General features: G+C 38.6%; 2 protein-coding genes and 1 long non-coding RNA gene across 3 annotated transcripts; all 3 read right to left on the bottom strand.

The window, feature by feature from the left end:
• Positions 1–3268: 3268 nt before the first annotated feature.
• Positions 3269–4691, bottom strand: LOC127180563 (MAGE-like protein 2; the record flags this gene model as incomplete). The annotated part of the gene is made up of 1 exon (XM_051134690.1): positions 3269–4691. A coding segment is annotated over exon 1 (1164 nt), but the record flags the coding sequence as incomplete, so codon positions are not given.
• Positions 4692–8202: 3511 nt separating this feature from the next.
• Positions 8203–22083, bottom strand: LOC127181180 (sialic acid-binding Ig-like lectin 13). The gene is made up of 7 exons (XM_051135740.1): positions 21945–22083; positions 21480–21842; positions 17391–17699; positions 17041–17298; positions 15944–16037; positions 15826–15859; positions 8203–8739 (listed from the first exon to the last, which is right to left on the bottom strand). Exons 1-7 carry the CDS (start codon positions 21985–21987, stop codon positions 8581–8583), a joined length of 1260 nt encoding a protein of 419 aa, XP_050991697.1. The 5' UTR covers positions 21988–22083; the 3' UTR covers positions 8203–8580.
• On the bottom strand, positions 10078–12212 carry LOC127181181 (uncharacterized). The gene is made up of 5 exons (XR_007829740.1): positions 11722–12212; positions 11537–11604; positions 10908–10999; positions 10615–10687; positions 10078–10482 (listed from the first exon to the last, which is right to left on the bottom strand). It is a non-coding gene; the product is annotated as an uncharacterized LOC127181181 (long non-coding RNA).
• Positions 22084–26634: the final 4551 nt, after the last annotated feature.

Genomic DNA, 26634 nt, shown 5'->3' with positions numbered 1-26634 from the left:
TAAGGTCAGAGGTTTACACACACCTTGCTGAATCTGCAAAATGTTAAATATTTTACCAAAATAAGAGGGTTCATGCAAAATGCATATTATTTTTTTTTATTTAGTAGTGACCAGAATAAGATATTTCCCTCTTATTTTGGTAAAATAATTGACATTTAGCAAAATTCTGCAAGGTGTATGTAAACTTTTGATCTCAACTGTAGATTCTGCTAATGTCTTTTATCTTCATGTAGAACCATTGTGAGTTTGTATGAATATGTCTGTGTGCATGAGAAACATAGCTGTAACTAATGTTGTGTGAACTATGACATGCAGTTTTAGAGACATTAATACATTTATTTATAGCATTCATTTTATCCTTTTCATTTTATTACCATCTTATGTCAAGAAATTACTGGGGGAAATGTAACATTAAAAACACTGTTCATCTATTTTTTGCCATGCTTTGTTGATTACAGAATGCACAGATATTGCTTACTGCACATTCAGTAATAACAGTAATTGTATTGATTCTTATGCTAAAATATCTTAAAAATTAACAGTGGAGTTAAGAGAGATGATTCTTGTAGTTATACTGCCTCTGGCTGCTGAAGAATTACAATATTTACTGCCATTCCTCAGAATATTCAAGAATACTTTAAGTATTTTTTAAGAATGTTTTTAAGTGACAATTTAATATGGATTAAACTCATAATAAATTAATATTATATAAATACGTACACATTTTTTTGAATATATATTCTAGATAGTTGGAAGCAACTGAAAAATGTCTTGAAGGATGTTTCTTACAAGCACACAGCTGTAATCACACAAAAGAAAACATTTCAAAGAATGTGGGAAATCAGGTAGCCATTGACTTCCACTGTATGGGGAGAAAATGCTATGGAAGACAACGGCATAAAGGCATAAGGGTGCTAGCATAAGGGTTTGGAGCAACTTGAGGGTGAGTAAATGCTGACAGAATTTTCATTTGGGTGAACTGTTCCTTTAAGCGGCTGTCACTTTAAGACCACAGACCTGACACATCAGTTTTTTTTTCCCCAAATGCTTATTTTAACTCTGTTAACTCATCTTATGAGGATACTCAACAAAAAAGGGCATTTTGACTTAATTTAGTGTTTATTTGTCCTTTCAAGCATGGTAAAACGCAAAAGAGAACTTAGCACTCAGTGCAGTGTATCCAAATGTAAGTCATTTTTGTGTGTTTATGCATGGTTTAAACTGTTTAAAATAGCCTGAATGCTTAAAATGGCAAGACTTAAAAACAGGTGCAAGTGATTAAAAAAAAAAAAAGTTTTCAAAAAGTCGAAACTGCACTACTGGCCGTTTGAGGTTCCTGTGATATAACACTGCTGTTTGTATTACCCTCCATATTATTCTATTCCTGCCTCAGCCCCTCCCCGTCTTCTCCACCAGTGAGGCTTTCTGACACAGGGGACGCAGTTGTTAGGCTGTGTCATCCCCATAAGACTCATTATTGGCAGGGACATGCAGAGTGTTCTTGTGGGACAGGGACTCAAACAGCTGCTGCTCATCTGTATGGGCAACTGAGACAGTGCTCCACCAAAATAAACAGACCACAGAACATTGACCTCTATATAACTAAATCAACAATAAGTTGTAAATGTGCTCAGCGTTTTGTAACAAATATATATTTTTAAAATTTCCAGTGTATTTTAAGTCATGAAGTGAACAGAATATATTATGATTTAACACATGGCTTTAGCCGGCAGGCATAAAACAGAAAAATAGTGTGTCAAAGGAACCAAAACTCCATCGGTGAGAAAACAAAAACTTGTAACCTGGCTGCCTTAAAATTAAGGCATAATTAAGTGACAACTTAGATATTTGAGTTGAATCAACTTAAAATTTTAAGTCAGCTGGGTTACTTACCCATCTGTTAAGTTTAGCAAACACAAATATCTAAGTTGTTACTTAATACAACTTCACATTTCAAGTTGACTAAACTTATTTTAGGCTTAATAACAACCAGTTTGAGGACTGCTGTACCTTGACAGCTGAGGGACACATCAGGAAAAACAAGATTTACAAGAACAAGATCAGCAAACAATACAGAGAGCCGGATGAAAAGGAACCCAAAATATGCTACATTGTCACTGAATTTGTTACTACTTGTCTTGTATTGTAGATTAATAAACATTGGTAAAACATTAGTAACGAGAAAATTAAAACTGTTAAGATAATACTCTAAGGATTCTGCATTGGGAAAAGCCATAACAGCATTAGAGTAAAAATACAACTCACACAGAATGCTGTTGGTGTAATTGTGATGGGTGTTATGTTTTGTTGGTGTAACGAGGAGTGAGAGACGAGAGGCGAGCGGATCCATCTGCGAGCTTTTATTCAGGGGACGAGACATGGTCTCGAACAGGCAGGGTCAAACAACAATGGCAGACAGGTATAACGAAGGCGATGCACAATAGAAGTCCGTGAAACAGGTGAGGGTCGATCCGTGGCGAACGTAATCCGTAAGGGGCTGGGCTAGGAGAATAAACCAATAAACAAGAGCTAGAGTCCAATAGGCAGGCGGCGAACAGACGAAAACGGGGGAGCAGGCGAGGGAGCTAGGAACTAGGGAACTAGGAACTAGGGAACAAGGAAACTAGGGAACGCTAACAAAAGAAATAACAACAACAACAACAATCCGTGGCTTGCATGGGAAAAGACCGGGGCTTTATAGTGCTGCTGATTGGTCACATGTGTTGACGCAATCAGCGTGATGGATACTGGGAGATGTAGTCCGAGGTGTAATGCAACAGTCAGTGTGAGATAAGGTGAGAGTGACATCTGGTGGTGAGCGGACCGGGGAACATCGACCGGATTCGTGACATAGCCCCCCCCCCAAGGAGCGGCTTCCAGACGCTCGAAGGGAACAACAGTCCAGGGGAGCGGTGGGGCGGGAGCGAGACAGGGCGAGGGCTGGAGGACCAGGTCCATGTGGAGGGCCCGGTGATTGAGGCAGGACCGACAGAGCAGTAGCCCTCCAGGGCGGAGCCGGAGGTGGAGCAGGAGCCCTCCAGGGCGGAGCCGGAGGCAGAGCAGAAGGCGCAAGAGCCCTCCAGGGCGGAGCCGGAGGCAGAGCAAGAGCCCTCCAGGGCGGAGCCGGAGGCAGAGCAGGAGCCCTCCAGGGCAGAGCCAGAGGCGGTGCAGGAGGCGCAGGAGCCCTCCAGGGTGGAGCCGGAGGCGGAGCAGGAGCCCTCCAGGGCGGAGCCGGAGGCTGAACAGGAGCCCTCCAGGGCGGAGCCGGAGGCAGAGCAGGAGGCGCAGCAGGAGGCCGCCACGGCAGAGCAGGAACCCGTGTAATAGACTGTGACCTGGGGAGAACAGGGACAGAGGAGGCAGACAGAATAAGGGGAGAAGCAGAGTGTTTGAGGATGAACGCCGCCTCCCTAGGAGAATCTACAGCCAAAGCTGACACCTCAGAAGGCATTGGCGTGGCTTCTCTGACAGGGAAGGCCTCTGGAGCTGACTCGTGGTCAGACAGGGCCTCTGGAGCAGACTTGAAACCAGACGGGACCTCTGGGGCAGACTTGAGACCTGACGGGAGCTCTGGAGCAGACTTGAGACCAGACAGGAGCTCTGGAGCAGACTTGAGACCAGCCGGGACCTCTGGAGCAGACTTGAGACCAGACGGGACCTCTGGAGCAGACTTGTGAACAGACATGATCTCCGGGGCGGACTTGTGAACAGACATGACCTCCGGGGCGGACTTGTGAACAGACGTGACCTCCGGGGAAGACCTGTGAACAGACGTGACCTCCGGGGCGGACCTGTGAACAGACATGACCTTTGGAGTGTAGTGTGCGGCCCACATACTGAGAATAGTGATCGCCATCACACTGGCAGACATGATGTGACTTGACTCTGGGTGGTCAGACGAGACGTGACTTGATTCTGGGCGGTCAGACGAGTCGTGACTTGACTCTGGGCCGTCAGGCGGGACGTGACTTGACTCTGGGCCGTCAGGCGGGACGTGACTTGACTCTGGGCCGTCAGGCGGGACGTGACTTGACTCTGGGCCGTCAGGCGGGACGTGACCTGACTCTGGGCGGTCAGACGAGACGTGACTTGACTCTGGGCAGTCAGATGAGACATGACTTGGCTCTGGAACAGTGGCAATAACTTCACTTGGCTCATGAAGATCAGCTGTGGTTTGACTTGGTTCGTGGAGATTGGTTGTGGCTTGGCCTGGCTTGTGAAGACCAGTAGTGAACTGACTTGACTCTTGAAGATCATCGATGATTTGACTTGGCTCATGGAGATCAGCAGTGACTTGATCTGACACGTGAAGAACAGCGGTGACTTGAACTGGCTTGTGAAGATCAATGACTTTACTTGAATCAGGAACCACGGTTGTGACCTTGCTTGACTCAGGAACCACGGCTGTGACCTTGCTTGACTCAGGAACCATGGCTGTGACTTTGCTTGACGCAAGAACGACCGCCTTGACGTTGCTGGACTTGGAAGCTTGACTGGACTTGGAAGCTTGACTGGACTTGGAAGCTACAGCTTTAGCTTGACTTGACTCTGGAACAACAGTCGTAGCTTGACTTGGCTCAGGAGACACGGCTGTAACTTGACTTGACCTAGTATGAACAGCCGATGTAATGTGACTTGACTCAGGAACAACATGGCTTGACTCAGGAACGACAGCTGTGATGTGACTTGACTCGTGGGGAACAGCTGTGACTTGGCTTGACTCGTGGGGAACGACGGCTGTGTCTTGGCTTGACTCATGGAGAACGACAGCTGTGTCTTGGCTTGATTCATGGAGAACAACAGCAGCTTTGGCTTGATTTGACTCTGTTGTTTGACCGGACTTGGAAGCTTGACTTGACCCTGGAGCTTGACTTGACCCTGGGGTAGCAGCCGCGACGTGAAGGAGCGCCATTTTAGCTGCCCATACAGCCATTAGGGGTGAATCCAGCACGTGGGCCATCATGACCACAGGCCGCGTCCGAGTGCTGGCCGAGAGTTCTGGGATGGCAGCCATCTTGTGGCATGGCTTGGAGACAGCGGCCATTTTGTGCAGTGGCTCTGGCGTGACGGCCATCTTGTGCGGTGGCTCCGGCGTGACGGCCATCTTGACAGTGCTTGGCTCAGGAAGGATGGCTGTAACCTGACTTGAGACAGGAGCGATAGCTCTGACTTGACTTGACACAGGAAACACAGCTGCAATTTGACTTGACTTGGAAACTTGACTTGACTCGGGAAACACAGCTGCAACTTGACTTGAGTTGGAAACTTGACTCGGGAAACACAGTTGCAACTTGACTTGACTCAGGAAATGCAGCTGTGACTTTATACGGCTCTGGTATAGCAGCTGTGACGTGACGGAGCTCCGTTTTCGCCGCCATTTTGTGAACGGGCTCCGCCGTCGCCGCCATCTGGTGAGCGCGCACTGGTGCCGCCACCATCTTGCGAACGGGCATCGCAGTCACCGCCATTTTGTGCTCTGTTGTCGCCGCCAGGGTCACGAGCCATTTCACGAGCGATCCAGGCGGTCAGCGGTTCCGTGGCGTCGCGCTCCTCCTCCGCGACACCCATGGTAAACGGAGAGCCCACACACATCAGAGCAAAGTCCATAAATTCCGCGAGTGATGAACGCGGACCCTCGCGTCTCAGCCTCGCCCTTAAAGGCTGGTTTACGCCATCGCAAAAGATTTCTATAATGGTACAGTCCGGGAGGGTGGAATAATTGGCGATGGCCAGAAACTCACGGATATACTGTTCTAGTGTGCGTGGTCCTTGTTTGATTCTGAAAAGAATTCTGTCAGTGTCCATGTCAAACGAATGTCCGGGGTAAAGCTGCTGGATCCTGTTGTGACGGATTGTTCTGTAACGAGGAGTGAGAGACGAGAGGCGAGCGGATCCATCTGCGAGCTTTTATTCAGGGGACGAGACAGATACATGGTCGAACAGGCAGGGTCAAACAACGGCAGACAGGTATAACGAAGGCGATGCACAATAGAAGTCCGTGAAACAGGCGAGGGTCGATCCGTGGCGAACGTAATCCGTAAGGCGCTGGGCTAGGAGAATAAACCAATAAACAAGAGCTAGAGTCCAATAGGCAGGCGGCGAACAGACGAAAACGGGGGAGCAGGCGAGGAAACTAGGAACTAGGGAACTAGGAACTAGGGAACAAGGAAACTAGGGAACGCTAACAAAAGAAATAACAACAACAACAACAACAATCCGTGGCTTGCATGGGGAAAGAGCGGGGCTTTATAGTGCCGCTGATTGGTCACATGTGTTGACGCAATCAGCGTGATGGATACTGGGAGATGTAGAACGAGATGTAATGCACATCTCGGACTACATCTCCCAGTATCCATCACGCTGATTGCGTCAACACATGTGACCAATCAGCGGCCAACACATGTGACCAACCCCACCAAACAAAACCACACTGCTCACACATGCTCTTATGCATTGATACAAATGTGTGAAAGTAGAGAAAGGAAGCAGATGCAAACAAGATTTTGTGAAGATAATGAAGTTGCAGAAAAAGTAAATGTGTTTAGCACTTTTAGATCATGAAACAAAATGTTCTTTTTTATTTCAAACCATCTACCCACCTTTTTTCCTCAGCATAGACTTAAGCCTGTGGGTGAGACTTCCAGTTCATTAGTCGCTATAGGGAAATAACGAGAAGAATAACAGCGTGTAGTAAACGGTAAAACTGTTTTGCTCTACAAACTGTGTGCTCATTATTAAGATAATACATTAAAATTATATGGTAAGACACACCAATTTGCAAAATCAAGCAGCAGAACAAGCTGAAAAATTTTATTGCTAAATATAGCTGGATGCGGCTGAGACCGGAAGCCAGACCCATGAATGGGTCTATGGGAAGAAAAAGGTGGATAAGATACTTTTATATCAAATAAATGTTGCAAAATAATTACAGAATCTACCAGGAAACAGCAGTTCATTGATGCACAGCATGAATTTTAACAGAAGAAGACAAACTAGTTATTCTATTTATTATTAACAAACATCTAAAACCACACATACACAATATAGTGAGTGTGATATGAGTCTAAAATGTCATAAGCAAAAAATGCAAGTGAAATATTCATAAAGATTTTATGCACCACAGACCATTAGCACTTCTATGACGTGTCTAACTCCAGTCCATCAGTTAATATTTTGTAAAGCAAAACGCTGCGTGTTTGTAATAGACAATAATAAACAAATTCTTCAAGGTGTTTTTGACTTCAAACCACTGCTTCTGCTAAAATATAAGTCCTCTATCCATAATATTGCATATGTACATATTGTTAGATCATGCCTACATGCTAGAAATATCTCATGTTTTTTCTGGTACCCAAAACTGTGTTTACAGTTTTCTATACATTCCCACTGATCTCTTATTCATGAACACAAACATCCTTTTATAAAATGGAGTCCTTGATTCTGATCTAACAAAGGTTTTTTTTGTTAGTTTTTTTAACAATGCCCCTTAGCTGTTATAAATTCACTGTAAACCACAGCTTCTTGGGGCTTATTGCTTTATTGAACCTCAGAGTCATAAATCTAAACAAAAATGGAAAAATAATATAAAAACAATAATATAATAAGCTGTAGATGATTTATACATTGAAGAATCAATGAAATGAGTATATAAATAGCTATAATTATTATTACAAATGATTATATGATTAAATGGAATAAAATATGATTAAATGATTATAAATGAATGAATAAATAAATGAATATAAAATAAAGTAAAACAAAACACAAATATATGATTGCTCTCTTAAAGCATCACACATACCGTTTACATATGAGGATCCTTAGAACCTTTATTATGTAACCTGATTTTGTCTTAATTATGATGTGCAAAAACTCCATGTAAATATATTATTCCAATCAATAGAGAAAGCAGAGAAATCATTAGATTTTATGCTTAATATTGGCACCAGGTGGCCGAGGTTGGTCTGACTGCATGGCGCGCTAATGCGAGAAAAAAAATTCAGAGAAAGAGTCTTAGAAATTTAGGTTCACAAAGGATCTAAGACATTTTTTTTTCAACCTGCATACTAAACTTTTGTACTATACTTCTTACAGTATGCACAAATGCAAAAATTACCCATAAATACTATAACATTCTCAGTAGCACTTTAGTTTGAGGACCAATTCTCACTGTTAACTTGCATATATATTATTACTAGCATATTGGCTGTTTATTAGTAATTATAAAGCACATACTAATGCCTTAATGATCATATTTTAGATCCCTTAACCCTACCCCACACCATAACAACTTAACAACCACCTTACTAACTATTAATAATTATTAGGAGTTTACTAAGGCAAAAATCGTAAGTTAATAGTGAGAACTGGTTCTTAAAGTTCCCTTAATTACATGAAGGGAATTGTATCACATAAAAATAAAAAATAAAGATAATAAAGACAGGTAGTTCACTGTAAATTCAGTGTTAAGATGTTGGGAATTGTCCTGATACTTATTTAAATGATCACTATCGACATGCAGAGACTAATTCGTTCAGTGCTGATCAATGAATGGTTGTTAAAACCAGGATACTTTTCACTTCAACAGTTTGCATAGATGCTTTCGTCGGGGAAATCCTCTTTGAATGTGCATTCAGGGTTAATGCTGTAGGTGTCCCTATCGTCACATGGCTTTGATTCAAGCTGCTGGTTTTTCGCTGCAGACGCATTGGCATAAATTTTCTGGTCTTGGCTTGTTTCCTAAAATACAATGATAAATTAGCTCTGAACATCTACTTAATCTGTTAGTTTTATGATAATTTTCTCACAACAGACACAATATAAACACAAGCTTATGTTTACAGCTTTTATTCAATGTCTATTTTGTTATCCATATACTCCTACAAGCTGAAAAATAAAGTTTTAACATATTCAAACATATACAGTCTCATACGGAAGTTCTTAGGGGCCATGCATTATAATTTTTTTTCTTGATCACGACTTCATTTTCTCGTGATCTCGATATAACAAAAGTTGTTTTCTCGTGATCACGACTTCATTTTCTCGTGATCTCGACATAACAAAAGTTGTTTTCTCGTTATCACGACTTAATTTTCTCTGCGTATCCGACATAAGAACATCAGCCAGCATCACTGCAGTATCATGGACGATCGTATTCGCTTTTATTTTGATCAGGGACTCACTCAAACTGAAATAGCGCTGTGTCTGTCAGTCACTGACAACTTACACTTAAGTGTTCGACACTTGAGAAGAAGGTGGGCCGGTCTGCGACAATATAGCGACCCTGAACGTGTAGTCAATTTCATTGCCAGTCAGCTTGATGGATCGTGTTATTTTAAATGCATTTTAATGTAATGGTATCAGTTGTAGACCAATCTGTCTACAATATAATGCTATCCAATAACTGCACTCAAACCCAGAGGATATGACTCGTTTAAGATGATCAGATCAAAACGGTTATTGTTGAATAGATTTGTGAAAGAACGTTTTATTATGTGCGTGGGCAGCCCTGTAAATCCAATTTTTTGGATTCTGTCTTTACTGTCTGTCCCATCGTGCAGAATAAGAGTTCATCCAATGTACCCCTTTGCAAATTAGTCACAATTAAGTTAATTAATGTATGGCTGTTGCATAGGCTATTTCTTGCATATGTCATAAACGCAACACTGCACTGTAAAAATATTTTCATTCACATAAATAAAAAATTTTAGGGTAATGGTTCACTTCTATATTTTATCATTTTAGCCAATGAAAAATAAATAACTTGCCCTAAACAATATTTTCTATGTCTATGAAAACTATTTTATAAAACTTGACACAAAGTATATTTTTCTTGTTGAACAAAGTAAATTAATTTAAATTCTTTTTTCGTTTAGATCAAAATAATATTGTTTAGAACACGTTATTTATTTTTTATTGGCTAAAATTATAAAATATAGATGTGAACCATTACCCTAAAATTTGTTAATTAGTTGAATGAAAACATTTTACTACATCTACATCAGTTGTTTTACTATTCCAATTTGTTAAACTATAAAATTAAGAAAAACAAAACAAAGCGATATGCAATATTCTGGTTTATTTTAATTCAATTCCAAATGTTAATTTAAAAACACAACAAAACACAACGTTTTTCTGAAAATGTTTCCACATAAAACATGAAATAGTTTAACAAACTTTTTATGGTTTTATTCCACTCTCAGTTCACAATTTTGGCAGTACTGAATTTTAGGTGCTAACTCACCTTTTCTGAGGTTGAGCATTACCTGCTGAGTAAAATATAAAGTGCTTTTCATACACTTAGTCCAGGTGCAGGGCATAAATCTGTCTGAAAACAATGGACACAGAAGGTCTGAGATCGGTCAGTCCATCCATTACAAAATTTTCTTCCAAGATGATTTCCACTCTAGATGGGTTTTGAGCTGTGGACTTTCTTGATCAATGCTGAGGATTCATACTGGAGTCTGTCTTGTCAGCTGCATCCTAACAGAGGAAGAAACAGATTGACAAAGACATTATGAATAATCATGAGTTGTATAAGGACATGAACACTTTTCCCAAGTTAGAATCTTGTAATTATGGTGATTACAACATGGGATGAATGCACCTACATACCTGGTTTACTGTAAAAAGAGCTGGCCTTTGAATTATCATCTGGGTGATGTCAGGCTTGTCACTGACAACTTTTCTGTGAAGAGCAAAAGTTCGTAAAAGAGCAAGTTAGTCTTTATAAGGGCATCTGACTTAATGGTTTGCATTTAATTGTGCAGTGTGCTAGTCAATAAAGTCAGAACAGGGGCTGCTATTTTTATTTATTGGATTTATTTAAGTTGGATTTTTTTTGTATACTTTTATTTTTGGACTGGTAATAAAGTCAAATAATTGTATGTGAGAGACAAAGGGCTTACCTTAGCCTGATAGTTAGCCTGCTCAGGACCAGGTTAGTTTCCCAGCATAAGTTGCCAGAATTACTGAGCTTGAGCTATGGTAAATTTGCTTTCTGAAACCAAATCAAGTGACAATAAGTCAGACTAACTGAAATAAGCCGGGTTTATTTGGTAAACCTGTTTTATGGAACAGCCCCCAGGTCTCAGTTAATCCACGACATACAGCTGATCTGGAGTTTTGGTATGGTGGTGGCATAAGTGTACAGTTTTTGTGCATAAAGTGATTTAAATGTATGTACATGTCTGATGTAAACAAGGAAATTGTTCCGTTCTTGTATAAGTTCTATGTCTGAACACAGAGACAGGGTTTCACAGACAAGGCTTAGCTTAAGTCAGGACTATGCCTTAGTTAAATTAGGATATTTAAATAACTTTTATAAAAAGGCCTTAAAACCTTTAGTGGTGTGCATCTTGAGACAAGACAATGGCACTGACATATTTTAAGATGCGTCAGTAAAGATATTTTCAGTTAAGACTGCTTGAACATGCATTTTAGTCTGAGACTAGCCTTAAGTCTTGTCTGTGAAAACGGGGGTATAATGTTTAACACAGCTGTGCTCTCTTGTAACAGTTATGTAGATCATACTTACACTTCCAGAGCATCTCTTCTATTTCTTGTTCCCTCCAAAACAAGACAGTCATTAAGAGGGCTCTCAGCCTAGACAGAACAGAAGTATATTCATCCGTTTTTGTATTTATACCGTTAATTAACTTAAAGGTACTCTTTCAAACAATAGCCATGTCTCAAATAAAGGTGGTAAATTATGGCACTCACCATATTAGCTCCACCATTGTCTCTCCTCCGCTGAAATCGCGGCTGCGGTATGAGTAAAACCAGTTTACACTCCTCACAAACAACTTCGAGTGAAAAAAAGGAATAGGTGAAAAACCGCCCCGTTTACTCGCTGGTCTGTCCGCTGCAGGCGACTGAGAAAACCAACTAGCTAACGGAGAAATGTCCCATCATTTAAACAAACAACAATTTTTGCCGAGCACAAACAGTTTTTTCGTGGGAAAGAAAGAACGATACAATGTAAATAGCGGAAAAGAACGTCCATCGAAGTATCTAAAACTAAATTTCCACCTTCCCATCCAAATCTCCTTGATCTCTCATAGTGGCAGAAATGGCGTCGTTAACCGACTCACTGCACCAGTGTCGGTGAGGCGTGGTCAGGAGATGAATTAATAATTTTAATTTAAGTTAATTAACTTAACCTTGATATTTTACATTCGTCAAAACAAAAATGTTTTAGTTGAGCTCTCAATTAAAAACATTTATATTTAACAATGTTTTGAACTAAAAAAATATTATTTGAAAAATAGAACAAAAAATTGTAAACTGAATTGAAAGACAAATTATTAATTGGATGAGGAACTGCTTGAAAAACTTTTTTCAGTGTGCACTTCTCGGTTCGGCGGCGCGGGCGTGATCCCTTACATTGAGATAACAGAGGAACGAAATATAAATGTCTGCTTTATTTTGTGTACTTCCACAATAACAACAAAACGTTGCAAATCCTTTTTGAGTATATATATATATATATATATATATATATACATACACGGTTAATGGTTTTAATTGTAGCGGTATGCTTATTAGGATTCATCTTCAATCTGTCCACAATATACTGCTATCCAATAACTGCTATCCAATAACCCAGAGGACATGACTCCTTTAAGATGATCAGATCAAAACAGTTTTTTTGAATAATCTACTCTGGGCTTGGAATATTTCTTTATTTGAGGGACTGAACTATGATTTAAAAGGAAATCGAAATTTTGTAGTAATAATAATAATAATAATAATAATAATAATAATAATAATAATAATGTAGCCTTTTATTATTATTATTAATATTAATATTATTATTATTATTGTTTCGTTGTATTTGAGAAACAGAAAAACGAAAATTAAGCTAGATGTTTGTTCGTGGGTAAAAACAAATGAGCTTATTGCTTTAATATTTGTTTCACATACGTTGGCGGCTTTGATATTTTACTCTGATTATACAGCCGCGCGTGGCATCGTGGCGGAATTCCAGGCTTTAGGAATAGGTTGCGCTGCGCCTGGGAGTGAGCACAGTAGTACAGATAATGAACTCAGATGGGGAAGACTGTAGCTACACTACCTCTTGTTGGATTTATACGAATTAAATAAACACAAATTTTGTTTTCGATTCCTAGTTATTTTGCAAAAGCAATTTGCAACGTTTTGTTGTTATTGTGGAAGTGCACAAAATGAAGCAGACATTTATATTTCGTTCCTCTGTTATCTCGATGTAAGGGATCGCGCCCGCGCCGCCGATCCGAGAAGTGCAGTGTTGCGTTTATGACGTACGCAAGAAATAGCCTATGCAACAGCCAAACATTAAGAAACTTAATTGTGACTAATTTGCAAAGGGGTACATTGGATGAACTCTTATTCTGCACAATGGGACAGACAGTAAAGACAGAATCCAAAAAATTGGATTTACAGGGCCGCCCACGCACATAATAAAACGCTCTTTCACAAATCTAGCTTAATTTTCGTTTGTCCATTTTTCAAACTGAACGAAATAATAATAATAATAATAATAATTATCATCATCATAATACAAACTATTTTTGTCATTTCTCTGTTCGTATTTCGATTTGAATCGACTATTCAACAATAACCGTTTTGATCTGATCATCTTAAACGAGTCATATCCTCTGGGTTTGAGTGCAGTTATTGGATAGCATTATATTGTAGACAGATTGGTCTACAACTGATACCATTACATTAAAATGCATTTAAAATAACACGATCCATCAAGCTGACTGGCAATGAAATTGACTACACGTTCAGGGTCGCTATATTGTCGCAGACCGGCCAGCCTTCTTCTCAAGTGTCGAACACTTAAGTGTAAGTTGTCAGTGACTGACAGACACAGCGCTATTTCAGTTTGAGTGAGTCCCTGATCAAAATAAAAGCGAATACGATCGTCCATGATACTGCAGTGATGCTGGCTGATGTTCTTATGTCGGATACGCAGAGAAAATTAAGTCGTGATAACGAGAAAACTTTTGTTATGTCGAGATCACGAGAAAATGAAGTCGTGATCACGAGAAAACAACTTTTGTTATATCGAGATCACGAGAAAATGAAGTCGTGATCACGAGAAAACAAGACGGAAAAAAATTATAATGCATGGCCCCTAAGAACTTCCGTAGGTCTCATATATATATATATATATATATATATATAGTTGAGGTCAGAAGTTTTTATATCCCCCTTTCAAAATCTGCAAAATGTTAATTATTTTACCAAAATAAGAGGGATCATACAAAATGCATGTTATTGTTTAGTACTGACCTGAATAAGATATTCACATAAAAGATGTTTACATATAGTCCACAAGAGAAAATAATAGCTGAATTTATAAAAATGACCCCATTCAAAAGTTTTCACCCCCAGCTGTTAATGCATTGTTTTTCTGAAGCATCAGTGAGTGTTTGAACCTTCTGTAATAGTTGCACATGAGTCCCTCAGTTGTCCTCAGTGTGAAAAGATGGATCTCAAAATCATACAGTCATTGTTGGAAAAGGTTCAAACACACAAAAATGCTGAAAAACCAAAGAATTTGTGGGACCTGAAGGATTTTTTCTGAAGAACAGCAGACAGTTTAACTGTTCAGGACAAATGAACTCATGAACAACTATTACTAAACAAAAAAACAGCTGTGGATCATTCAGGTAACAACACAGTGTTAAGAATCAAGGGGATGTAAACTTTAGAACAGGTTCATTTTTTATAAATTCAACTATTATTTTCTCTTGTGGACTATATGTAAATATCTTTTATATAAAATTTCTTATTCAGGTCAGTACTAAATAAACAATAACATGCATTTTGTATGATCCCTCTTATTTTGGTAAAATAATTTCTGAAAGGGGGATGTAAACATTTGACCCCAACTGTATATATATATATATGTGTGTGTGTGTGTGTGTGTGTATGTGTGTGTGTGTATGTATATATATATATATATATATATACACACACACACTGCTGTTCAAATGTATGGGATCAGTAAGATTTTTAATGTTTTTTTTAAAGAAATTTCTTATGCTCATCAGGGCTGCATTTATTTGATCAAAATACCGGATTATTACAATAATTATTAATTATGAAATATTATTACAATTTAAAATAGCCGTTTTGTATTTGAATACATTTTAAGTGATCAAAGCTGAATTTTCAGCATCATTACTCCAGTCTTCAGTGTCACATGATCCTCCAGAAATCATTCTAATATGCTGATTTATTATCAGTGTTGGAAACAGTTGTGCTAATATTCTTTTGGAACATGTGGTACGTTTTTAGGATTCTTTGATAAGTAAAAAAAAAAAAAAAAGAAAAAAGAACAGCATTTATTTAAAATATATATCTTTTCTGACAATATAAGTCTTTGCTATCACTTTTTTTTATATAAAAAAGTGAATAAAAATATTATTATATATCTTTCAAAAAAGAAAGAATAAAAATGTACTGACCCCAAACCTTTGAACGGTATTGAGTATTATTGTTAGAAAATATTTCTATTCAAAAAGAAATCCTGAAAAAAGTATCACAGGTTCCAAAACAATATTTGGCAGCACAACTGTTGCTAACATAGATAATTCTAACAATAAATCAGCATATTAGAATGGTTTCTGAAGGATCATGTGACACTAAAGACTGGAGTAATGGCTGATGACAATTATACTTTAAAGTATATTAAAATAGAAACCATTATATACCATATATATATATATATGTATATATATACATATATACATACATTATAACCATCATAATCATCTATATTCATAAAGGATCCTTCCATTAAGAACATACCATGGCAGAAAACATACTTACACTTCTGATCAGTTCTTTAGACCAGCATTTATACCTGTATAGCAAAACAAGGAAACATTCTCATTTATCTCAAATAATGTATAACATTTATAATTTAAAACATCTTGCAAGATCCTACCTTCGGTAAATCATAAGAGTAATAAGTGCAAGAAGTGCACATATGAGCAATGATAAAGCTGCCATTATTGAGAGGAAAGCACTAAAGGATATGCCTGCAAAAACAAAAAAAGCAGCATTAACAATCGCCAAATAGAAAAAATAACATCCTGCTGACCTAGATAACTTCAAGATCTCAGATCTTACGTTCTTTACTAAAAAAAAAAAAAAAAAAAAATAGGTGTTGCCTCTAACTTGTATAACCACCTCAAAGTTGATGATCTTTTCAAAACGCTTTAGTCAGGTGTTCATAAATTTCACTGTACTGAATCGGCCTTGGTCAAAGTTAGCAATGACTTGCTGATGGCTTCTGATTCTGGCTGAGTTTTTGTTCTCATTCTTCTCTATCTCAGTGCTCCTTTTGATACTGTTAATCATAGTCTTTTATTTACTTGTCCTGATAGTGCTTTTGGCGTTTTGGGGACAGCCTAAAACTGGTGTAAATCCTATTTCACTGACTATCAGCAGTTCATTTGGGTAGTTACAGGTCTGAGATCAGTTTGGTACTCATTAGTCTTCCTTGAGCCCTCAGTGTGACACACAACCCAAAGGTTGAGTCTGCTTTTCTCCATTTTAACTGGTTGCAAGTGTGATTACTATATTGCCCACATCTGTTACTGGCCACAGGTGTGTCTAAATACAAATTACAGGAGCATCACATGCTTAAAAAGTAGTTATTTCTTACAATTTTGACAAGGTGCCAATAATTTTGTCCAGTCCATTTTTGAGTTCTGTGTGAAATTTTATCAAGTTTGACTTCTCTTCTTTGTTTTTTTTTTGTTTTTTTGTATTGTTGCAGTGCAAACAAAAACAATAAGCATGTGAATACCAAAACATTTACAATTGGAACATCTTTCTGAGAGAAGTGCTGCATTTTCTGACAGAATTGCAGGGGTGCCGATATTTTTGGCCATGACGGTATACACTCAAAATCTGGTGAAAATGATGTTTGCCTCCCTGATTCCTGATTGTGTTTCTGAGATAAAGACATGGATGCCAAAGGGATTGAAAAAAACTGGTAACAATGGTGAAACTCTACAGTCTAATGCACAGACTGACCTGGGACAGTGATCTGTAGGTTTGTGGAGTTCATTGCACCCTGTGGATTCTGTGCTTCACAAATGTATTCCCCAGTGTTCTCATGGGCCGCAGTGAAGGAAAGCACATGTGACACGGCCACTTCTTCCTCTACACCTGCTCTCTTCGTAAACCACCTGTAGGTCGCTGGAGGGTTGGCATTACTTTGACAGGTGAGGGTCACATTATTACCCAGCCAGACAGAGCTTGTGAGAGAGATCCACGTTTTCTTAGGCGCATCTGTGGGATACAAAAAAAAAAAGAAACGCAGTGTGTATTTTCAGAATGACAATAAAAAGAAAAAGGTACAAGCTGTTAAGTTCAAATCTCACACTCCACATTGAGGATGATGGTTTTGTGGCTTAGCAGGGGTTTGTCCTCTCTGTGTAGAGGATAGATGGAAACACAGTTCACTTTAAGCTCATGATGGTGGAAAGATGGGACGAATTTCAAGATGGCAGAAACACTGTGAGTCCCATCAGCGTTCAGCTGGGTCCTCTGTGTAACGTCAGCACCTAATGCAGGAACCCATGTTACATTTGGAGGGTGACTGGGGCAGGGAGCTGGAACAATGCAGGTCAGATTCACCTCCTCACCCTCCTTGAGCTCCGGCACATTCACATTCGGCTCAGCCAAGGAATCTATCAAGATATTGAGAGGAGAACTTAGTAATAATATTGATTTGTAGAAAGTCAAATGTGGAGAAGAGTTTACAAATAACAATTTTTAACGTCTATCACAGTGTTTTTCAATCAGTTTGGTTTAGTTTTATAATTTTTTTCCCCAAACAATTCTAACGTTCTCTAAACTGTAAGTGCAGTTGTCACAGATGTTCAATAGGAGCTGTACTGCATGTCTGATGTATGAACCAGGGCTCTACAGTGCGATCATTTCAGTCGCATTTGCAAATATTTAGGATCGCCATGTGCGAGTGACCTGATCAGCTTATTTGTGTTTGCACTGAGGGGAGCTTCAAAGGTTTCTGTGTGTTTTTGCAACATTGAGTAATGTATCACAGACATATCTCACAAATTCTTTCATAAAGTGCAGAGAGAGTGTAAATAAGAGATTGATTGTGCAGCGGAGAGAGCTACGTTGATTAAAATGGAACTTTGTGAGATTGCGATGAACTAAGATGAGTGACAGATTTGAATGATTTTTAATGGAGTTTGTAAATGAGATATTGATTTAAATAAACAAGAAGTTTATATTAATTGACTTACGTTGTCTGACAATATTGATAACAATATTGCCTGATTTTGCTCTATTTCGTCATCAAAAAATGGTCTGAAACAAGTCACTGCGCATCTCCATTCAAACACATTCATTGTTTATGAATGAACGTGCATTTTTAAATGAATCTAAAGAGTTAAATGATTCAATTTCCCATTCGTAAAGACAGTCGCTTTATTCCTGAATGAATCAGCTGTTCAAACAAATCAACAAATGATTTAAATACTGAATGAATTATTCAGTATTTAAATCAGTGAATTGCCTCCACCTACTTTTTTTTTTTTAAGTATCAATTCAGTTATTTAAATAATTTAATATTTCTTTAAGAAAAATGTAAAACATTAATCTCAACATGAATTTATGAGTTTGATTGCACTCATGCCACCTCTGAGCCTCATTAAACATGAAAATACACCTACAAGCCACTTTTGTGTTCTTCTATGCTAATTTATGTTAATACTGATTTCATTTGATTGGTAACTTACTCTTATTGTACTTGTTCTTATTATATTATCATGTTTTAATTAGAAATAAAAAAAAAAAACTAAAAATATATATAATTAAAAAAAAAAAGACAAAATGAGAAAAAAAAATAAAGTTAGAAAAATGCCATTACAAGGTAAAAACAAAATTCCCCCGTAAATCACTTTAAAGAGTCAAATATCACCTTGTAATGGGAAGGCTAATTTTTGATCAGATTTTTTGATTATTGATTATTAGATGCTCCTAAAATTTTGACTTTTTTTTTAAAAAACAGGAGCACAAGTGCTCCTAAAAAGAAAAGTAAGCGTAGAGCCCTGCAAACAGTATAATGGCCAATGCCACCAAAATGAAAAGTTTAATCATTGTGTTGTACTGGTCATAATGACCAATATGACAGAATGTATTTTATTTCAACTGCAGAAAGACGCCAGTACAAACCATTTAAGTTTAAGTTTGTCGAAGTTAATCTACTCTCCTGTCTGATTTGTTTGTCAGACAAAATGGCGGATTCTGCGTTATGATTGGTCAGATCGCCTGTCAATCAAACTGTGTGAAGGGTCAGTCCTAAAAAAAATGTACGACTCATGAGATGTGAACTCAAAATTGTGAGAAAAATGCCAGAATTGTGAGGTAAAAAGTCACAATTACTTCCATACTTTTTTTATATGAATTTCAGCAGTAGGTTTATCATATTACAGTATTTATTTATGTAAAAATGTGTAGTTCAAAAAAAAATTATTTTGAAATGTGAAATCATAAAATCAACATTTGCCGAATTACCGAAATATCATCAGCATGTCATATTTATATACATATATCTCTGACAGATTCTGATAATTGAATGGATTGTCCTGCATGTGATGAAAGAATCTTTAGAAGTTATGATGAGTTTGACAATTTCACTATGAATCAACTTCTCAGTTTTAATTAGCAAATGTGCATTCAGAAAATTGTACTTTTACTCATTTTGAGAAATCTGAGAATTCAGCCAAAGCGACCAAGAAAACCTGTAATATTTGTTTACCATGTAAGCCTATAGCATATGTATTCTATTAATAAGTACTTTTGCATAACCACTTTACGACACGTAGGCCCGGTTTCATAGACAGGGTTTAGCCTAAACCAGGATTACTGGTTCAGTTAAGACATTTAACAATTTTTTATAAAGGTGCCTTGGAAAAAAACATTACTGGTGTGCATCTTGAGACAAAACAAAGGCACTGGTATATTTTAAGATCAGTCAGTGCAAGTTTCTTTCAGTTGAAACAGCTCACACTTACATTCAGATCTGGGTAGATTACTTAATTAAAATTGTAATCCATTACTGATTCCAGATTACATGACAGATTACAAGAGTAACATAATCTGTTACATTACACATTTTAGGTAATATAATTTTTTCAGATTACTTTTAGATTACTTGTGACTTAACTTGTCTACTACATTGGTTTTAATAGGATTATCTTTACCATAATGATGTGAAAAATGCAAAGAGTAAGAAAATATGTTCCATTCATTGTAGGGGTATGAGACAAAGTTGAGAGAGAAAATACGATCAGAGTCTTTCAACATACCCTAACTGTCTTGAACTAGCAAGATAAGATGAGCGTTTGAGATTAAAAAATATTTAAATTGTATTTTTTTTATAGAAAATAGCCAATTGTTTCGCTAGATAAGACCCTTCTTCCTCGGCTGGGATCATTTGAAGCCCTATTAAACTGCATTTTGGAAATTCAAAATCGGGGCACCATATCAGTCCATTATATGGAGAAAAATCCTGAAATGTTTCCCTCAAAAAACATAATTTCTTTATGGCTGAAGAAAGAAAGACATGAACATCTTGGATGACAAGGGGGTGAGTACATTATCTGTAAATTATTGTTCTGGAAGTGGACTTCTCCTTTAAATTATATCATGAAGTGAAGGGAATGTCGCGCCATGGGAATGTCTTTAGAGGGTCATTCAACCGATTAGTTTCATTCAAAACCCTGAATCATTCAGTAACGAAATGAATCAACTGATCATTCAGGAACCAGACACCACTATTGCTTACTATTACATTTTCCCTTCACAACTGCGAGCACCTATTTTACCCATTTGATTTTGAAACAAATGTTTTGGTAGTTTTCTGCATTTTGAATGTGAAATTAACTTCTAAGATGTGGGAAATATGTGACCAGGGACCACAAAACCAGTCATACGGGTAATTTTTTTCGAAATTGAAATTTATAAATAATGTGAAAGCTGAATAAATAAGCTTTCCATTGATGTATGGTTTGTCAAGATAGGACAATATTTGGCAGAGATACAACTATTTGAATGTCTGGAATCTGAGGGTGCAAAAAAATCTAAATATTGAAAAAATCACCTTTAAAGCTGTTCAAATGAAGTTCTTAATAATGCATTTTGCTAATCAAAAATTAAGTTTTGATATATTTACAGTAGGAATTTTACAAAATATCTTCATGGAACATGATCTTTACTTAATTTCCTGATGATTTTTGGCATAAAAGAAAAATCGATAATTTTGACCCATCCAATGTATATTTGGCTACTGCTACAAATATACCCCAGCGACTTAAGACTGGTTTTGTGGTCCAGGGTCACATATGTGCCTCGTCAAAACCTTGACCATTTTTCAAAGATTTGATGCCGCTGACACCACTTGGCTTTGGTTTATTATTAAAACATTTGCTCTTCCTTACCTGACACATGAATGCGCACAGCTTTTGTTTCAGTGACACTAAAGCCCTTAGTTTGTAACTTTAAGTAGTAACGATCTGAATGCTGGCTGGTGAGGTTCCTCATGACAGAAGTGCAGTTCTTCTTTTGTAGGTCACCCACCACTTCCATCGCAGGTTCCATCTGACGGTGAACGTTGGTGAAATTATCTGTATCGTAGAGTGACCACAGAGATCCTCGTCTCCATGTCACTACTGATGAATTGTCAAGAATGTTTTCTTTCTCCTTTGAAATGCTGAATAGGCAAGGAATCAGAAGGCAGGAGCCACTGGTGCTGTTCAGGGTTTTGGGGTATGATACGTTAAAGACCGACTGACACCAAGCAGCTGAAATGCAAATGTATTCTAATTAGACTGTAAAATTGATAAAATACAGTAAAATTAACTTTCTGGTTGCCAAGTTTTTAATATGAAAACAAGAAGACCAACCTGAGAGAACAGAGCTGAATACAAGAAGTTCTGCAGCAAACATTCTGAAAGAGTCGTCTGAATGTGTCCTGACACTAGGCGTAGTTGCTTTGGACCGAGCCCAAGCGCGATTATCCCCCCTCCCGACTGCCCCGCTGGCCTGCACTCACACTTGTACTAAACTTTCCGGTGTTACAATAGTTTAGGTTCCTGAGTGACGAATGGAACTAAATAGTACACACTTCTCAAATCGCTGCTTCGAAACAGTGAATTTTCAGTGTTAAGCATTAAAGCTTTAACTGCAACAGTGTCAAAACAATGCGTAGTTTGTGTTATATGATAAATCATCTATAAGCTATAAGCTTGATTCATTGCAGGCACACAGCAAAACAAAAAAGAAGCTAATAACCGCTAAGCTATAGTTTTTAAGTCTTGAATGTGTTTAGCTTTTTATTTATTTAATTTGTGGGGCTTTAATTTTTGTTTGAATAGTTTGATTAGCCTATATTAGTTGTCACTGCTGACTAGTGTGTATACTTAAGAGTGAGTTTTTGTTTTTTGTTTTTTAAATGGGCATACAAAAGCATATGTCATGTTTTCTGTATGGTATTTAGTTAATAGTCAAATACAGATCATTGCTTAGCAGTTTAGGTAATCTGAAAAAGAACTACATACTACCCCTTATGAAAAAGAAGTTTATTTAAGTGTGCTATTAGTATACTTCTCTTAAACTAAAAAATAGGAAAGTATACTTTCAGTCTACTTTTTATGTACTTCTCAGAAATGTGCTTTATATACTTATCAGAAATATACTTAAAATTACATTTAAGTATACTTGATTTATACTTAGAAAAAGGATTTGAACTATACTTGTGCTCTGAGAATCTGTATTTTCATTGTTATACATGAGAGATGCTATTACACATCTTCTGTACAAAAGTTCCAAAACACAAGCGAAAACACAAAGGAAACACACTGTAAAAAATGCAAATACATATTTTCCATTTTACAAAACATTTTGTCTCAAATACTAAAAAATGTTATTTTTTTAAACTAAAAACCCTTGTCAGACCAACAAAATTACACAAATGTTGTCCCAACTAGTCAAACACAGTTGTCTGAGCAAAGAATTTCATATTGTTGAAATTTTAAGGCTTTGTAAGTTCCCGGCATGCATTGCAACATGAATAAATTATCCAGTTACTGTTATAGGATTATTGTTTTGCTGTTTGCTGACTTCATTTAAACTTTTTTTGTTGTTGTTTTGTCATTATTGTTAGTTATTTGTTGTACTGTGACGTAAAGATCTCATCTTTTTAATATTTGCTGATTGCCACCATTCTTGAGGGTTGTGTATCTAGTTTTGAGGCCTAGATACTTTCAGCCACTTGTATCCATTTCCTGGATATACTTAAAAGTGTACTTTTATGTACTAGAAAGTGGGCCAATTTAGTCCCAAGGAGTATTAAAGTAGTACACTGAGAAGTATACTGCTGATATGCTGATATTTGTATACTTACTACATAAAGTATGTTTAAAAAATATACTTGAACTTTACTTAAGTATACTTAATGAAATAAACTTCAAGTATACTTCTTTTTGGAAAGGGACTACTAATAAATATTATAATAAATATCATACATAGGCATACATTGTGTCTTTTTGGCAAAATGTTGCACTGAAGAACAGTCTCTTTTATGTCATGTTTAAGTCTGTGAAAACATCCAAAATTTCATGATCCATAGTGTTGTTAATCATATTTAACATTTGAAAATCTTATTCAAAAATGTTTTCACATTTTTCAAGTATACCCCTGCTGAAAAGCATGGATTCCAAGGTGGTCCAAGCTGGTTTATGCTGGTTAGTGCTGGTATAGTGCTGGTCTATTCATGTCTATTCATCTAGGTCTATTCATATTCATGTTGTTCTCAAGCAAAAGGGAGCTGGTGAGGTTGGTTCACCAGCATGGTCTTGCAGGGCAGAGTGTCAATAGGGCAGCTGTCTGTATGCAAGTTAGTGTTTTGGGGACAAACATAGTTTTTGCTTGCATGTTTCTCTATTTAACACATTAATAATGCAACAGAAAAAACAATATAATCTTAAAACATGATTTATTGCATTATATGGTAACTTTGAAATTTCTTTTGCTCCCTCTGCTGAAGGTAGAACTGAAAATTTTAATTGCTTTATGATTACATTATTAATTAATTTCATTGATAAACTGGTAAAATGTTTCAAAGCATCAAAGGAATTGTCTCCTGTTTCGTAAGATCTGTATACAAATCAGTTAAAATCAGTGAAAATTAGCTTTTTAACACTGGGGATTTTACTCTGTAAATGTAACCAATGTGTTTGATTTGGAAAATGATCATGGTCTTTAACTACAAACACAAACAAGTTTCAAAAGAAATGTGATATTTAACACATACACAAGTTTTGTTGTGCAAAATGCTGGTCCACCAGCACATCTGCTTACTGTGCTGGGTACCAGCAACCAGCATCTCATGCTGGGGACCAGCACACCAGCAACCAGCACCCCATGCTGGGGACCAACACACCAACAACCAACATTTCATGCTGGGGACCAGCACACCAGTAACCAGCACCCCATGCTGGGGACCAGCACACCAGCAACCAACATTTCATGCTGGGGGACCAGCAAACCAGCAACCAGCATCTCATGTTGGGGGACCAGCGAACCAGCAACCAGCATCTCATGCTGGGGACCAGCACACCAGTAACCAACATTTCATGCTGGGTACCAGCAACCAACATCTCAGGCTGGGGGACCAGCAAACCAGCAACCAACATCTCATACTGGGGACCAGCACACCAGTAACCAGCACCCCATGCTGGGTACCAGCAAACCAGCAATCAGAATCTCATGCTGGGTACCAGCAACCGGCATCTCATGCTGGGGGCCAGCACACCAGCAACCGGCATCCCATGCTGGGGACCAGCACACCAGCAACCAACATCTAATGCTGGGTACCAGCAAACCAGCAATCAGCATCTCATGCTGGGGACCAGCAACCAGCATCTCATGCTGGGGACCAGCAACCAGCACCCCATGCTGGGGACCAGCACACCAGCAACCAACATCTCATGCTGGGGACCAGCACACCAGCTACCAACATCTCATGCCGGGTACCAGCAAACCAGCAACCAGCATCTCATGCTGGGGACCAGCACACCAGTAACCAGCATCCTATGCTGGGGACCAGCACACCAGCAACCAACATCTCAGGCTGGGGACCAGCAAACCAGCAACCAGCATCTCATGCTGGGGACCAGCACACCAGTCTCATGCTGGGGACCAGCACACCAGTAACCAGCATCCTATGCTGGGGACCAGCACACCAGTAACCAGCACCATGCACCACCAACAACCAACATTTCATGCTGGGGACCAGCACACCAGTAACCAGCACCCCATGCTGGGGACCAGCACACCAGCAACCAACATTTCATGCTGGGGGACCAGCAAACCAGCAACCAGCATCTCATGCTGGGGGACCAGCGAACCAGCAACCAGCATCTCATGCTGGGGACCAGCACACCAGTAACCAACATTTCATGCTGGGGACCAGCAACCAACATCTCAGGCTGGGGGACCAGCAAACCAGCAACCGGCATCTCATGCTGGGGGCCAGCACACCAGCAACCGGCATCCCATGCTGGGGACCAGCACACCAGCAACCAACATCTAATGCTGGGTACCAGCAAACCAGCAATCAGCATCTCATGCTGGGGACCAGCAACCAGCATCTCATGCTGGGGACCAGCACCCAGCAAGCAACAGCACATGCTGGGGACCAGCAAACCAGCAACCAACATCTCATGCTGGGGACCAGCACATGCCCAACCCATCATGTGCTGGGTACCAGCAAACCAGGACCAGCACACCAGCAACCAACATCTCATGCTGGGGACCAGCACACCAGCAACCAACATCTCATGCTGGGTACCAGCAAACCAGCAACCAGCATCTCATGCTGGGGACCAGCACACCAGTAACCAGCATCCTATGCTGGGGACCAGCACACCAGCAACCAACATCTCAGGCTGGGGGACCAGCAAACCAGCAACCAGCATCTCATGCTGGGTACCAGCAAACCAGCAATCAGAATCTCATGCTGGGGACTGGCACACCAGCAACCAACATCCCATGCTGGGGATCAGTAAACCAGCAACCGGCATCCCATGCTGGTCCCAGCGTGCAAAACATACCTTATATTGGTGACCAGCAATGCTTGATTTTTTTAGCAGGGACATACAATGAAACCCAAATGCTTTTGTCAGCCAAACTCTGTTGTCCTGTCTCCTCCTGAGATGAATATCTTCTGAGAGTAATTGAATTTAATATTTCAGTCATTTAATAAACAACACATTTTTATGTTGACATAAACACATCAAAGTGTCTTTTTTAGTGTTTTATTTTGACTGTTTATATCAAAATGATACTCAAAAATCAATATTGTCAAGTATACAAATATTAATTACATTCATGAAATATTACTATGACAGATACATAAGTAATTGTATTATAACTCAAATTGAAAAGAGAAGGGAAGTTGTGTGAAAGTATGTGTATGTAGAATGAGGCAATGCAAAATTAAGTGACTATGGTGTCTAGGATAATTATTAAAACAGGGCCTTGGCATTCAATTAAAACAGCCTCCATATATATCCACTTCAACATCCAGTTCGC

The sequence above is a fragment of the Labeo rohita genome, chromosome 18 (genome assembly GCF_022985175.1).
Source record: "Labeo rohita strain BAU-BD-2019 chromosome 18, IGBB_LRoh.1.0, whole genome shotgun sequence".
Lineage (NCBI taxonomy): Eukaryota > Metazoa > Chordata > Actinopteri > Cypriniformes > Cyprinidae > Labeo > Labeo rohita.
The sequence above is the reverse complement of the archived record's forward strand: the minus strand, read 5'-3'. Positions and strand labels throughout refer to the sequence as shown.